General features: G+C 42.7%; 1 protein-coding gene and 1 long non-coding RNA gene across 3 annotated transcripts in view; one reads left to right on the top strand and one right to left on the bottom strand.

The window, feature by feature from the left end:
- TGFBR1 (transforming growth factor beta receptor 1) overlaps positions 1-3720 on the bottom strand; it is a 36361-nt gene extending 32641 nt beyond the window's left edge. The window contains exon 1 of one of the 2 annotated variants that reach the window (XM_075052392.1): positions 3527-3720. In XM_075052392.1, the coding sequence (XP_074908493.1) occupies positions 3527-3605 (79 nt within the window). In that variant the 5' untranslated portion in view covers positions 3606-3720. Of the gene's footprint in view, positions 1-2120; positions 2141-3526 lie in introns of those variants that run through there. The other variant, XM_075052393.1, reaches the window with a different exon arrangement.
- A 288-nt stretch (positions 3721-4008) lies between these two features.
- LOC142042388 (uncharacterized) overlaps positions 4009-15771 on the top strand; it is a 43271-nt gene continuing 31508 nt past the window's right edge. Inside the window, exon 1 of the long non-coding RNA XR_012653740.1 lies at positions 4009-4058. This is a non-coding gene — a long non-coding RNA (uncharacterized LOC142042388). The remainder of the gene's footprint in view (positions 4059-15771) is intronic.

Here is a 15771-nt window from a genome sequence, read left to right as displayed (position 1 = left end):
GTTTAGCATAGAACACCACCTTCAGCCAAAGAATTTTTGGTTGGAAATCGTATGTTGAAATACCGTCTTTCAAAGAATGCTAACAAATGGTATTAGAGCAGTTAAAATTTGTGAGGTGCTCTAAAAAAAACCCAAACCCACATCTCATTATGCATAATTAACAATTTTATATTATTAATACTTTGATTTATTTAAACATGTATCTTTGTTTTACGAATTTAAAAAAGACAAATAGTCTCAGGCCCCCAACAGCAGCATTATGCTGAAGAAGAAACTCAAGATCCTTCTCCTGTGACATTATAACTCTTCTCCCGTGGAAAATACAATTTTTGAACCCAAAATTTCACCAAACAGTGGAACTTCACCAGAAGAACAATTGGGACTCCTGGTTCCACAAGATGGAGAGTTTCAAGGGATAAAGGAGTGGGGCTATGACGTGCAAGAGACAGTAACAGATTTTGGGGAGATGAGCAAGAGGGCTGTAGTGTTTAATGGTAGTTTTTTTCCCCTATCCAATAAAATTTGCCAGAAGCAAAAAAGCCTGACACCGAAAGGTGCCATCAGCTTCCTATTCTCCGATTCAGACAATCCCCTCAAACAATACACCTGCCTCATCTCTGAACTCTTCTAGCTCAAGATACAAAAATGTTTAGGTCTTACAATATGTGGGACATGGTCACATTTTTTTTTTAACCATGATACTTCATGACCTTCACTAACTCATCTCACAAAGGCACTAATTATGTTTAACTGTTGTAAAGTAACAGCACTGGATTTCAAGTTTTCAGGACAACTTTCACATACATTTCATCCATCTTTGTTAAGCAAAACTTCCACTGAAAACAGCAGGTTTTGGCGACTGAAGCGATACACTCAAGAAAACAGACAAATTACTTTATTAAGGCACTATCCTCAACTTGCAAGCAACGATAGAGCCTTGTGAAAAATCCCAGCTTCAAAAAAGCAGTATTATATTCTCTGTAGTGCAGGTGCCAAAGGGCACTAACAGTTTTTTTGCCTCTCATCCATAAAGCTACTCACAGATACGTTCATGCCTCTTACAGCAAGATACATTAAAAATTTGTTTCTGGTATCTTTCATAGAACAGTATGCTTTAGAAAACCAAAAGAAAGTTAAAATTAAAAGCCTAGGTTATAATTTTACTAATGTTACGAAAACAGAAAGAATAAAGATCTTCATTTGTACTTTTAATTTCATTTCAGCATACAAATCAGATTTCCATCTTTATTTGCGATTAGGAGCAATTGTGTGAATGCAAGGGTTCTTAAGAGATGACTACCCAGAATTCTGGAGAGACCAAAGACTATGGCTCACACAGTTTAAAAAAATAAAAAAAGCTAAATTTCAGACTCTGTCTTACAAATTAGGGCTGTTCTTCTGTTCAGCTAGCTGCTGTGATTCATTACATGTCTGATCTCCATATAAACCGTATCACAAGACGATTCATTCATGCAATAAACACTAGTATATTGCAAAACAGCAGCATGAGAAGCAATCAGAAGATGCCTAACTTTTGTCAACCCATGATAAGAATACTAAGTAACAGCAGACAGATCATACCTTGCACTTCTTTGTCAACTTAGACCACAATGTTCAAAGAAATTAACTCCTTTACCAGTACCAGGACCTGTCTATGAGTTATGGATCTCCCCCCCGCCCCCCCATTCCCTCAGCTAGGAAGGATTTATCTTTTCTTAAACAAAAGGTAGCACACCACCACTTCCATCCTTAAGCTCTTCTATGGAAGTCTCTTGCCTTGTTGTCACATAAAGCTTTTAGACCTCAATTTCACGACTGAGATTAGGTGAAAACCGTTGATTGATCAGAGGCATTAAAAGGGAAAAGAAATATTCCAAGCTCAAATCAAGGTAAAATTTCCTTCAATGTCTAAATTGGATGCGTTACATAAGGAAGCTTTAAATTATTAAAGCCTGCTGCACCTTTTTAAGAACACAAGAACCGCCACGGTTCTTAAGCTTATTTCACTGTTTCCACATCAAAAATTCTTCCTCTTCTTCAAAAATAACATGGACGATTAACACAGCATTTTAGTATAGCAAGTTATGTTTTAAGTAATATTTTCTTTACAGCATGAGTACCATCTTGGATTGAATGATGAAGAGCATGGATTTTTATCCTGATCGAGGGATGTCTCAAAGCTGTAATTGAAAAAGGAAGTTGCGGTGCTTCTCCTCTTCCTCTTTAAACCCCAAATCAATACACAATCCACCTACAGAAGAATTTCAGAAGCGGACTGATTATGAAATGCAGTTTGTGGATCTGTCACCATCATCATCTAACCTTCTGCAGATGAAACTGAAACCTAAACCAACTAGAGTAGGGTGTCTGTAACGTTTGTACACCGTGTTAGGACATACGGCCCAAACTGCTAACTGAAGAACAAAATGGGCTTGCCTTTTTTTTTTGGTGTTAAATAGAAAAATATCCATTTCTCGCATTTCTGACTCCACACGCCGGCCCTGCAACAGCACAGCTCTGACACCCCATGTCTCTGTCTCACAAGAGAGCAGGGGTGCAGGAGGCTGGAGGCACAAACCCCTGCAGCTCCAGGCTGGCCAAGAGTCCTCTCCGCCGCACACACAGCTCCGCTCTTCGGCTCCAGCCCCGGGATCACCCACCGCCACCTTGCCGGCACGGCACGGCGCCTAACGGAGCTCAAGCATCTGACGTGGGAGTTCGGGGAGTCTTTTTACCTTCGCTACGTGGAACATTCAACACGTCTCTCTCCCCCAGCCGGCGCCGCTCGCTTCTCCTCCCCCGCGGCACCCTTCGTAAGCGCCCTGCAGCCCGCCGAAGGCAGACCCGCAAGGCTCGGCGGCGGCTTTTCCCCGCTCCGAAGCTGCCTGGAGAGGGGCAGGCACCTTCCCCCCCGGGACGGAACGGGGTGGCGGTGGCTGGGGACGACCGTGTGTGTGTGTGTGTGTGTGTGTGCTCCGCCACCGATAACCAAGTTGCCTTCGCGGGCCGCGTACCCGCCTGGGAAAGGACGGGCCGGGGCCGGCGGGCTCGGGAAAGTTACCCCGGGCGGAGGGCACCCGAGGGGGCACCGGTGGGGGGGTGGCTGTCGAGGGGAGCCCGCCGCGGGAACCGCGTCCACCCCTCAGCGCCAGCCGCCCCCCCCCCCCTCCCCGTCCTCCTCCTCCCGGCCCGGCCGCCCCACGTCTGCCCCCCGGCGCGGTCCCTCCCGCGGCGCCGCCGGTGCGCTCGGCCAACAAAGGGACGAGCGATCCCCGGGCTCCGCCAGCCTCGGACACCCGGGGGATTGAGGGGGGGGGGGGGAGAGAGGAGGAAGGCGACTCCGCCCCAGCCGGCCCCTCCGCCATGTTGTTGAAAGGAACCGACGGGGACCCGCTAGACCCCCGCCGCCCTCCTCCTCCTCCTCCTTCCCCCCCCTCCTCCTCCGCCGCCGCCCCAGGCACCACCTCACCCGCTCCCCTCCCCTCCCCTTCTCCCACTCCTCCCCGATCACGCGTCCCCAACTCACCGGCCGCCCCGGGGAAAAGCAACGCGGCCGCCGTCAGGCACAGCAGGGCCCAGGGCCGCCGACCGGCCGCTACCGCCATGGTCCGGTCCCGAAACCGTGAGAGACGGGAGCGAGCGAGCGGGAACGAGCGAGCGGGAGCGGGAGCCAGAGAGCGCGCGCGCGCGCGCGCCCCCCGCGCGCCAGGATTCCGCCTCGCGACGCGACGCGGCGCGGCGCGCGCCTCCCCCGCCCCGCCCCGCCCCTCCCGCCCTCGGAGAGAGGGAGAGAGAAACAGAGGAACGCTCGCGCCGCCGGCCACCCCCCCCGCCTCGCTCTCTGCCGCCGATAGAACTGACGCGGCGGCGGCGCCGCCTGATTGGCCGCTCGCCCCCGCCCGGCCCCGCCCACCCCGGCAGCTGCGGAGAGCCCCAACAACAACAGGCGGCTGGAGGGCGTAACCGGGGGGCGGGGCTGGGGCTGTGACTGGCGGTTGGTCGCGGGGCCGGGGATGGACGGCGGGAGCGCGGCCGGCCCCTGTCAGCGGCTCCCTGAGGTACCGGGCGGGGCGGGAGGCACCGCGGCTTCTCTCTGTAAACTTGCGAGCCGGCGGTGTGGAGAGCACCCAGGCGTGTGGCTGTCGCCAGCAGCGGGGGGGACCGTCCCGGCCGGCACTCCTCGCCCTTCTAGGCACGCTGGTTGTGAGGTGCGGGGGGGGGTCAGGCAGCCCTCGGGTTCTCTGGGGAGAGGGGGAGAAGCCGCGGTAGCCGAGGAATTAACTCCTCTTGGGAGACGCTGCGGCTGGGAGACGGGCTAGGCTAGGAGGAGCGCGCAGAGGGCCCTCGGGTTGCTCCTCGGGTGGGTTGTGGCTGTAACCCACGAACGCTCCTGACAGCTCACTCGCTGCTAACGCACCAGCTCGGCGTACGCGGGAGGCAGCTCAGCCCTCGGGCTGCTCGTCCTACAGCCCGCTTCGCAGTTCGAAGGGTTTGTCTTCCCGCAGCACGAAGAGCTGCTGTAGGGCGTGCGAGCTGTGGTTCTGCGTGAGAAAGGAGCAGCCCTGGTCCCCGTGTGCAGCTCCCGTCGTGTTTCACAGTCCGCGCGCTCACTGAGCGTAACTGGAGGAGTTAATTGGGAATGAGAAGCGAGCCCGCACAGTCCCAACAGCTGTCTGAGGTTCTACTTGGTCTTACAACCTGTGGCAGCTAGCATCCACCCCGTGAAGAAAACTACCACGACTGAGATTGTTCCTTTTATCCACAGCTTCAGTAGCTTTTGCACGGGCAGGAGGGAAGGAGGAAAGGCTCTCTTCTTCCCTCTTGGGATCCGCTAACCGCTCTCCCAGTATTTACCTGCTTGCTCTGGGAATCCTCCCCTGCCCACCCTGTCCTGGCTCCATTACCTGGTTGTTGTGCCCAGATCCTGAATCAGTTCAGAGTCCGTCAAGTTCAACATATGCTTTTATGCTACTTTTGTTGCTCATTTTGCTTGCTGTGTGACCCTCCAGTCATAGGACAAGTCACGTAGGTCGCAGGTGCTTTTCCACTTGTTACCTGCAGTCACTCTTGCAATCTTCCCTTACTGTCTCTGCCAGATGGTGACTTCCCAGTTCATAGTGTTCAGGGCAGCAACCTCCACGCTCCTCAGTGCTGCGTTCACTTCCATGTCACACTGATCTCCTGTCTCCTTTTTACTTGCAGTTGTTCAGCCAACACAGCCTTTATAAAAAGTCTTGTTTCTCCTACAGTACAGTTCACCTGGGTTAAGAATCTTGGTAATATAACAGTTCAAAGTGAGGTAAATTTTTATTAATTCATTCTCTTTCCCTTTCTCTCCGAGCAACAATCGGCATCATACATAAACAGACCCTAGTTGTATTGTCTCTTGCAAAATAATATTTTAATGATGGACGTCCTTCATGACAGGTGTTGGACCAAACATCTGGATTTGATATAGATTCATGCCATAATGAACTACTGAAGTTGACAACACCAGGCAAACATGTTCTTAGTTATCCATATGTAGAAATACTTAAAGGGCTAATCCTCAAGTAATATACTAGCATCAGAAAGAAATACCAAAGCACTGTTAAAATTACTCAAATCCCGAGGCACTGTTAAAATGACTCAGATCCCAAGGCATCCTTTAAATTCATATAGAGCACTGAAACTGTAAGTTAAGAAAATTACATGCTTGGGGAAAAAAAAATCCACTATTCATTTCCCCATCACAGATCTTCTGGATTTAAGGATGGGCCACAGCCAATATCTCTGAGGGAAGGCAGGAAACGGGAAGCAGAGCATGGTGAAGGATTTCTTTCAGGGCTCCCAGTTCAGTCCTGCGGGGAGCGTTCTGAATTAGCATCCTGAGCGATGTTTGGCTGCCAGCCATAGAAAGAATAAAACAAGTCAGTAACTTGCAGGTAACCGCTCACCAACTAAGATGGTTTCAGGTCACTTTCAAGCAGTGAACAGTGCCACCACAAATTAAATATTTTTCCCAGGCCTCACCCTTCTTTCGTAACATGCACGAGGTAAAGACCACTGCTGAAGAAATACCTGCAATTATGTCATCCTCTGTCCTGATCCCTGGGTACCTATCTGTAATCTTGTGTACCGCGTTAAATTCAAAAGCCAAAGTAAAGTTGGGGCAGAAGCAGCAACTGCAAGCTACTGAAATGGATTCTGTGTGTCCAGACTCGCCCCTTTTCTTGCCATGTTTGTATTCCATGTTTCCAGATTCTTAGGACTGCAGCTCCTGGTCTTGATTAACATGGGGTCTAAGAACTTCTGACTGTGATACAGACTCTTGATGTTAAAAGGGCTCTGGTAGACAACTGGATCTTTTTCTTGTTAGAAGGTCACTGACTGTGAAGGTCAGTGTCTGCACCTTCTCCCATTAGCTCCCCCTTGTTACTGTAAGATTCATCCCCTGTGTTTTTCCATCATCTTTCTCCCACTATTACTTCTGCAGTCAGTTCTCCTCTTGAATATTTCGATGTTCCCGTTCCTTCATATGAGCTTCATAACTGCTTCTAGTAGTGCAAGCATGGGGTTTGCTGGTCTGGGTAGGACTCTGTATCTTTAGGAGGGTTGTGTGAGAGGTACTTAGATTTACTTGTTGAGCTGCACAGTAGTTCATGTTTCATATTCTGTTTGATAATTTATCTATCTTTTTTGCTATACAAGATGGAGCAGTTAGATAAAAAATACAAAATACAAATGGTAGCCTGAGAAGAAGTAAATAATCGGTTTCTCCCCGTGTCTGCAAACAACTGAATGCCAATCCAAAGAAAATGAGGAGATCTTATTTATGACTGCACCTAGTTACATTCATCCTTAAATATGCTAGTTAGGTAAATGAGACAGTCAGCAAACAGTTTCCAAGATACGCCTTTCTGTAAAATGACATTTTATTTAGGAAGAAAATGACTCTTCTGTGACTTCAGATTTTTCAAAATGACAGTAATTGCTTGGCCTTTTTCTGCCAAAATAACATGAAAAAACAATTTCACTGTACAAATTTGCCAAGTTCCATAGAAAGTAACTCCTCACCATTGTATGTTTATGACATTTTAACTGGATTTATTAAACATTGTTCCTCAGCATTTCATGTGAGGGAATCCTTCGAACCACTTCTTACCTACTTTAATCCATCTCTGTTTTCACAGTGCTTACTGAGAATGGAAACAATGTAGTCAGTGGAAATATATTTAGAAGAATAGGCTAGAAAAACATTTTGCCTAGCCTCATTTATGTCATAAATTAAAGAATTTCCACCATTCCAGTTATAGAAGGATGCAACAAATTTCATCAGCTTCTTAATGCAAGATAGAACACAAAGCAAGATAACATAGAAAATCCAAATTATCTAGCTTTTTGAAATCTCTTTAGATAATCAAAATGGTTGAACCTATTTTAAAAATCCTTGCTTTTTAGATTGAGTAGAGCAGGTTATTATACAGGGAATATCCGCAAATTAAACACAGGTTAATTTCTTGCTTCTGTACTAGAATATGACACTTATACACATATGCAGCACCCACAGGGAGAGAGGATGAAATAATTAATCTTTACTTAGTGGTAGTTTTATTTCTTGCAAAGAATTATTGTCAGTCTTTGAATGTTTCTTATGCTTCCTTCCTGGAAGTTGGAAAGCAAAGTATTTGTGACTACATGAAAGGTTCAAACAGAACTCTCTAATGCAAAAACCCCACATACTAAGAAACTACATAGTGCCTTAGAATATGACCAGTTTTGAAAAGGGACAAGTGGTGAGATGATAGAAAATGATACAAACCAAATTGTTCTATAGGTTAGTCTTTGACTAAGATCAAGGGTATGAACGTTCTTGCATTATAAGCTGATTTACTTAAGAAAACGGGCACTAATAAATACAATTTTTTAAGTTTTTAAAGTAAGAATGTGTGGAAGTGTGGTAGGAAACATTATTAATGGTGTCCACTAAAAGCTTTACTAGTCTTTCAGTGTAAGAGATACTCTATCAGGATAATAAAGAATTCTAATGAATCTTTCTCTCAGCAAGAAGTGCTGAGAGAACTCTATGCACACTTAGTGCTAGAGCAAGAGGAAATAAAGGAGTTGCAAAACTTAATTTGCAGTTTTTACAGTTTTCTCTCCATGGTAATTAGCTAAATTTTATCTGCTTTTTAAAGAACTATTCAGAGCATCATGATATTTACAAATTACGTTCACTAAGGAACTCAGCAAGAGGAGAAATACTGGAAGTGTAACATTTACCAAAACAACAGAATAAGCTACTTTCAAAAAAAAAAAAAAAAAAAACCCCACCCAAAACAGCAAACACCCACCCCCCACCCCCCCAATCCTCGATCTTCCTGAGCAGTTTTACTCAAACTAGGACAGAAAGGATCAAAGTGCTTATTAGCGTGCAATTTATATAAGCACACAAATCGGAAAGTTCAGCAAAGAACTGTCATCTCGCCGAATCAGAGACAAGCAAAAGAAAACACTTTTTGAAGTCACTGCTTTATAAAATTCTCAGAATTACTCCTTTTATAAGCTTTATAACATTGCCTGATTTTCATCACCAGTGGTTCCAAAACTAAATACAGTGAGATCTTAGTTATTCAAAACCCAGTTAATCATCTGCATTAACAGAAGGCCAGTTGAAGCTTAAGACAACGTGAAACCGTTTTTGCTTTTAATTTAATTCACTGTCTGTGAAACACACCAGATCCATATCTCAGAGTTACGAGTTGGGCAGCCCAGCAATACACCGCATCAGTATGCAGCTGCTTGATCCCTCCAGCTAACACTCCTTATTATACAGCTAATGGGTTTGTGGATACATTATAGTGTTTTAAATTCTTACTCTGCTGTTTAGCAGATCTCAATGATGACAGGTTTGCACTGCTGCTGTTAAACCCCTCCAACTTAGTGCTTCATTCCAGCTTGTAGAGTCCATCAGCCGCCGAGCTTGTTTTTCTACACATATGATATCCAACTTCATTTGAAATCAGGTATGAATATATTCAAAGAGAGCAGTGTTGATTGCAAGTCTCATTAAAGAGAGGTCTAATTTATGCTGAAAGCAGGGAAGAAGTATATAGTCCAAGCCATGTTGCTAAACACAGAAGTGACTAAGACGACTGGTTAGCTTAGGGAGGGGTTGCCAGAAGCAAAGAGGCTGACATCAACAAGGTCTGGAAATGACTTTAGACTGTACGTCATTATCTATTTGAAGGCCTTGTATTGCTATAGCAACCCTGAAATTGCGTGAGTATCTCACCTATGACTGCAGTGAAGGATAGATGCATTGAAGTAGCTTGCCTCTAATTAAGAAAGGATACTTTTTTTTTCTGTGGAAGTACAGCTTTTACCTGCTTGAACGGTACTCCTCATACCAAGTTGATGGTGCAAGCAATAACTTATATCATTCTGCTTTTCAAGAAAGGTCAGTTTCCTCCTACACGGAAACCAGTTTTGAGATTGGACTCGGTTTAGACTTGAGTGGGGAAGCAGCAGCGTGTGTAACTCACCAAAAGTTAATGTTACTCGAGTAACTTTTGGTAACTCACTAAAAGTTAATGTCTCTAGGAATGCACAGATCAGGACGTTTTCCTATTGTAGACCTCTGTGTACCCATTAGCAGGTAGGCATCCTGTGGGTTTGACGACTTCTTCCATGGAATTAGGGCTCATTACAGGCAAGAAATTTCTTAGAGCAGGAAGTAGGTATTGGGTGATCAGCTGCTAAGACCCCAAAGCATTAGATTTGGGGATCTAGATTCCAACTTGGATTAAATATCAGTCATCCTTAAAAAAGAAATCAGTTTTTAAATAAAACTTTCACTCTGTTATTAAAATAACATTTTGTTCAGTTAAGTGTAAACCCACAATAAAAAAAAAAAAAAAAGAGAGAGGAAAATAACACACCTTCAGTAATGATTAATTCCTGACACTGATTTATTAACCCTGCAAACTGGGAATGAGAGAAGAGAGAGTTTCTTAGTTTCTTCTATAGTGTGCTGTAGGAATTGTCTCTTCGCTGCAGCTTTTCTAGACTTGCTACATATTCCCCATCCACTCTCATTCTTCAGTGCTTGTGACTGTATGTTGCCTGAAGTGATAATGTCAAACTTTCTATCACAGTTCAGATTCTGCCTCGTTGTTTCAAAACCCTGTTTCTGTAGTCTCTCTTAGCAGTATTTTCTGCAAGTTTTCACTTTTTTGTTTGCAAACAATAGCTAGAGTTCACTCTAAAGGTGCTGTACTTTGAGCAGTGCAAGCAAATTATATGGAGATTTTCTGTAATGTGTTCTAAAAAGGTGCTTTTTCCTTTAAATCAGGTAACAGAGCTTGTACCTACTCAGGAATAAAAACTAAAAAAGAGAAAAGTAGGCTAAAGATCTATTTGAATTAGATGACACATTATTCAGTGAAAAGAGAGGTGGTGGAAATCAGTTGTGGAACTTTGTTCTTTACCAGTTCTTGAGTAGTTAAGTTTCTAACTTTCCTCCAAGAATCTGTGATTTTGAGATCGTTTAAGTCCTTGGTTATTTCTCCATTTCCAAGTGATATTACTAACAGGGAAGACTTTTGTCACTGGACCTATAAAAAAATAGTAATTCATGCTGTTTTAATTTCTGAGTTAGCATGGGAATTCTCCTGAACAACATTTGCTGTTTGCAAATAATAAGAACTTTTACTTCATTCTGTTTCTCTACAGAGATAATTTTCCATCAGCCATATCCCTTAAGTGTAATGCCAAAAGTTGACTTTTATCCAAGAAGTCTTATTGGACTGGATACTAGATAGCTGAAAAAACTGTCTCTCTTGAGAATTTAAGAATGTAGCAAGAATGCTGGTACTAAAATATAGCTAGCCAAAAGCATAAAGCTTGAAGAACACAGTAAGGATGAAAAAGTAGTGAGAGACTATGGAGATGCTGGAGGCTCTCAAATCTCAAATTCTTCTAGGAAAGACTAGGGATCTACAAAACTGTTTCATATATTGAAAAATTATTTCATCCGCACCATAAACCACTTGGAAGGAGGTATTTTTAAATTGTGGCCCTAGTAAACAAACTCCTGAAGCAGGATTTTTTTTTTTTTTTTTTTTTTTTGAGATAGTAACTACTGCAATATCCTCACACAAGAAACCAAATGTTCTTATTACTGAGTCTGGAATGTTTTGTTGGTAGAGAGTAACTGTTCCTTTTCTTGCTTTCTGTTCTTTCTTCAGGCATTTTTCCAGGTTGGGTCTTCATTTTCTAAGTGGGGATGTTGACCACTGATTACTGAGGTCCTAATAACTGTATAGAAAATGAGACTAAGCAAATATTTAGTTTCTGTGTCTTTGGATATGGAAATCTCTTGTCTATGTATCAGCTGCAAAGGACTAATGATTACATTATAATGTGCATTCTTGTGAATGTCTGGTGATATATTGTTACTACCTGACATGAGCCCTATCTTTCTAAAAAATGTGTGAATTGTTTTTTATATTTGATGGTTAACAAATTATTGAACCATTTTGTCTTTCCTCCTGATGTAGCTTCCGTTCTGACTCGAACATTATGATGTAGCTTCAGTTCTGACTGGAACATTGTCTCAAATACTACTACATTTGCAACAGTACTGCTTTCAAAAGCTTAACTATCCTGCTTCCAAACAGTATGAAATATTAACTATGATGGTTTGGAAGAGAGCCAGTTGCTAAGATAAAGTGAGGAAAAAATGAGAAGTTGCAATCAGGAGTGACCTTCTATTGATACACAGTTTAAGTTTTTTCATAAGTGTTTTTTCTTTTTTTAAACCAGACTTAAGATTCTGACTTTCAAAATCTAAAGAAATAAACTATTCCTATCGTGTCCTTCATATCTATTTTCCCTGCCAGTGATAACCTCAATTGGCAGGTTCCTCAGGTAATGCTCTCCCCAAGGGTCCATGAAAGTAGGTGGGCCTTACAGCCCATAATTAAATAAATAAGTTCAAGTCAGGGAGAAAAAAGCCTTTTTAATGAGAGGTCCTCATAGATGACTGCTGATATCCATTTCCTTTCAATTAATAGTTTTTGTGCTAGTATGTAATCTCTTGGGAATATTGTCTAAAACTTTTCAGAATTTCCTAGTACATAAAGATAACAGTTGACTCACACCTCTAATTTTGTCTACTAATAAAGCTTCGAATTTCTCCTGAAGTCATGAGTCATTTCTGTTTTCATTTTAAAAATTCAGCACTGCAACAGCACAGCACAGTCACAGACCTAGCAAGCGTCACACAGGTTTCCTGGCACTCAGTTATGTGCTTGCCTACGTCTGGTAAAATATTTCTAATGTATTTGACAGGGAAAAGGCTTTTTTTCATGTATCTTTTAAATTAGGAGCCAAGAGAAGTGGGATTCTAGCTTTACCCTCCATTGTTTGTTTCTGCCGATATTTGCGAGCAGTTCAGATCCCCTTTGATGATCGACAGGATAGTGAAGTTGTGTTGTGTCACGTTGAGCTGGGCTGTGAGCAGAACCCTGAGCACTGACATCTGGGTGCTGGCTATCCAACTAGTGAAGCCAAATCGATGTACTGAGCAGTCCTTGCTGTAACCAGGTCCTTTTGCTTTGTGAAGTCTCCAACTTCACAAACAGCTCTGCATTCCTCCAGCAAAATTAACTGTTTTTAACAAAATGCTACTTTCTGGGGGGCAGCATACAAATCACCAGCCTCTTTCAGCCCAATTATGTCCATTCATTTCTGAATAGGTTAGGTTCAAATTTAAGAGACTGTGCAAGAAGGAAGATGTAAAACCAAAAAATAATAATAAAAAAAAATCCCATGCTAGTACATCATACAGTTTCTCTGCACACTTGTGAGGAACCCAAATTTGCTGAATTTAACCTCAGTATAGGACTGGTGTCTTAGGTTATTAACACTGAAAGGAAAGGCACATGATGGGAGCAGAAAATACCAAAGATTTAAAAAAATGGTATGTCCTGAGGCAGAAAATACCTCTGTTGCCTGAATTTTAATGGGCAAATGTGTCTCACTGTTTCAGCAGTGGTTGCTGCTACAGATGGCCAACCTTTAGCATCTCCATCCGATAATGTAGATCTATTGATTTGCTGCTCTTCACTGAATGTCCTTGAGTTTGATGATATCTTTTTGGTAAGATGATACCTGTACCTGAAGATGACACCCCTAGCAGACCTGTACTGCTAACTCCCCATCCCTTTTCAGTACTCAGAACAAAGCAGCTGTCCTTTCTGGGGACCATCTTGCTTCTGTGGCACGTTACAACCTACTGGCAAGAGCAGATGATAGTATTGGACTTACTTTGGAAGCTGAGAATTCATTTCTGGTCTCTAAAACAGGACTGGTTTTTACAGATTATGAAACAGGGAATACTGCTGTACTGTCGTCATTCTTTCCTATGACAATTAATGAAGAAGTGCACCTAAAAGCTAGGGTGTATTGAATTTTAACTTATTTTTATGCTTCTGATAGTGAATGTTAGTTGCTGTTAAACTATGTGGAGACCATCACAAGCCACAAAACAGGAAATGCAAGAGGAAGTCGACACTAAGAAGTAAATACTTCTGTTAAAGTCTGAGAGGATGTTTGAATTTCTTGCCACTGCCGTCATCACAAGTATTTCCTATTCCTGAAATCAAGAGGGGTCAGTAGTCCAAACTGAAATTAAAGAGATACTATCCAGTCAAACTTGACCTCTGTCTTGCATCTGGTTAAATCAAGGTTCTAGATAACCTCCATATCCCAGAATTTCTGCAATAGTAGTGCCGAAAAATCTTTCATCACACCTGCCCAACCAAAATGCCTATTGTCAATGGTGTTTAAAGGTGACCATTGCCAAAAAAGATCAGGAGAAATGTGTCACTTCCTAACTTAAAGAAGGGATAAAATTAAGGAAAAAATAAATGTTTAAAATGAATGTCAGGAAAACATACATCATTGCGCTGGATTATTCTGCCAACAAAATACTGGAAATGATGTTAGTAAGAATATATATATTTGATCTAATGAAGAGTAGATGATGGGAAAGGAAAAGCCTTCACTGGCAAGGAAGGAAGGAATAGGAATACTTTTCAGTTTAACTAAGTAATCATGGGATTAATTTTGTTAAAGTTAGGAAATGTATTACAGGACAGAAAATGAAGAGCTCCATAAATGCTCAATATTCACTAGGGCAAAAGATGAGCGTTAGAGTATCTCTGAGTATCATTCTGTTGCAGTTTAGCTTTACAGAGAAGATTACTCCTTTTGTAGCTATAGTTGAAGCCATTAGAAGTCCAGTCTATCATGCTCTTAGTTTTCGGAAGAACAAATTTTCTTGAGAAGCTGAATGCTTTATCTTTTTCTAGAATACATTTTTTCTTATAACTTTGCTAAAGGTCAAAGAACTGTGTAAAAGTATTACATTTTGAAAGCTGGCTGTGGCTTTTTTTTTTTTTTAAATACAGTTTTAGTTTCTAATTGAATCAACTCTCAAAAATGGATTGACCTACAAACACACCAGAATTAGTTTGTTCTGTTAGCCTGCTGAGAAGAACTGCTTCTTAGTATTTGTAGGATTATCCTGGAGGTGAGATAAAAGGAGTTATGTTTAGGTGCACAAAAAGTGTCATAAATTATACATACACAAAAATCCTACAATAGAAAAAATGTTCAACACTGTGAAGTAAAGCACTCAAAAGTGCCAGAACTGGGGTTACCGATGCCCCATTTCCACTTGGATTCACACATTTTAGTATGTGTTTAAAATTTGTGATCATATTTAAAATATCCCTGCCTTATTCAGTGCACAAAATGAGCAGAGCCCACTTAGTGATCAGCTCTTCAAGAACTTGTTTCATTCTCACAGCTCAGTAGGTGGCCTGTACATTAGAGTGCAGTACCTCAACAACATAAGCAAGCACGACTGTTCTCCGCACCTGTGGCTATGTGATCCTGCCAACACTTGCCCATATCTTATCCCACAGGAGCCAAATCAAAGAGCTAAATCAGCAAGGAACAAGTATCTTTTACTTTGCAGGGTTTGTTTTTGATCTGTTGTGCTCTCTGGGGCTTCATGATAACAAAGGTGGGCACAAGGGAGAATGCAGGACGTGGAGCAAAGATGTTTGTATCTGGTTGAACTGACTTAGGTCAATTTTAACTCTCATGGAATTGCATGTTGATCTACTCCATTCTACTTGTAATCTACTCTAAAATGGATCGACTTCTACGGAGCTTTTCTTCCTCGAGTGAATCGGGGACAGAATCCAGTTCCTTTGGGTACTGTTCTCTTGCCATAAACATGAGATCATCCTTTCTCTTTGGCCACACCATGCCTTAGTCATTGCAGTATTTGTAACATACGAAACTGGGGTTTTCCAGACAGCCTTACCCTTGATGAATAATCCTAGTTTGTTCTCTGGACATTGCTTTCCTGTGAGCAAAATGAGAAAGAAGTGTTGCGAGAAGGTACACCATAAACCACTTGAGTTTGAAATGCAGTGTGTATTTGAACATTGCTACCAAAACCTGTAAAGGCGCCTGGATCTTGGCAGGTTCCTGTCCTGTTCTGTGCTGTTCCAACTTTGTCCTGTGTTTACTTCTCTCTATGCTTCTGAGCTGTCTTGGATGGGAGAGTCACAGCTGTTACTGGGCACTACTGATAGTAATGAAAGACACTGAGGTTCTCCCAGAAGTAGTGGAATAGGTGGCTTGTTACCACATTCATCCTCTGTATTTTACTTTGAGCTAAAAAAAATTTAGGCTTTTCTTGCATGTGAA

Source organism: Buteo buteo, chromosome 20 (genome assembly GCF_964188355.1).
Source record: "Buteo buteo chromosome 20, bButBut1.hap1.1, whole genome shotgun sequence".
In the NCBI taxonomy this organism is placed as follows: Eukaryota; Metazoa; Chordata; class Aves; order Accipitriformes; family Accipitridae; genus Buteo; species Buteo buteo.
Note: the sequence above shows the minus strand (reverse complement) of the source record. Positions and strands in the feature narration are given on the sequence as shown.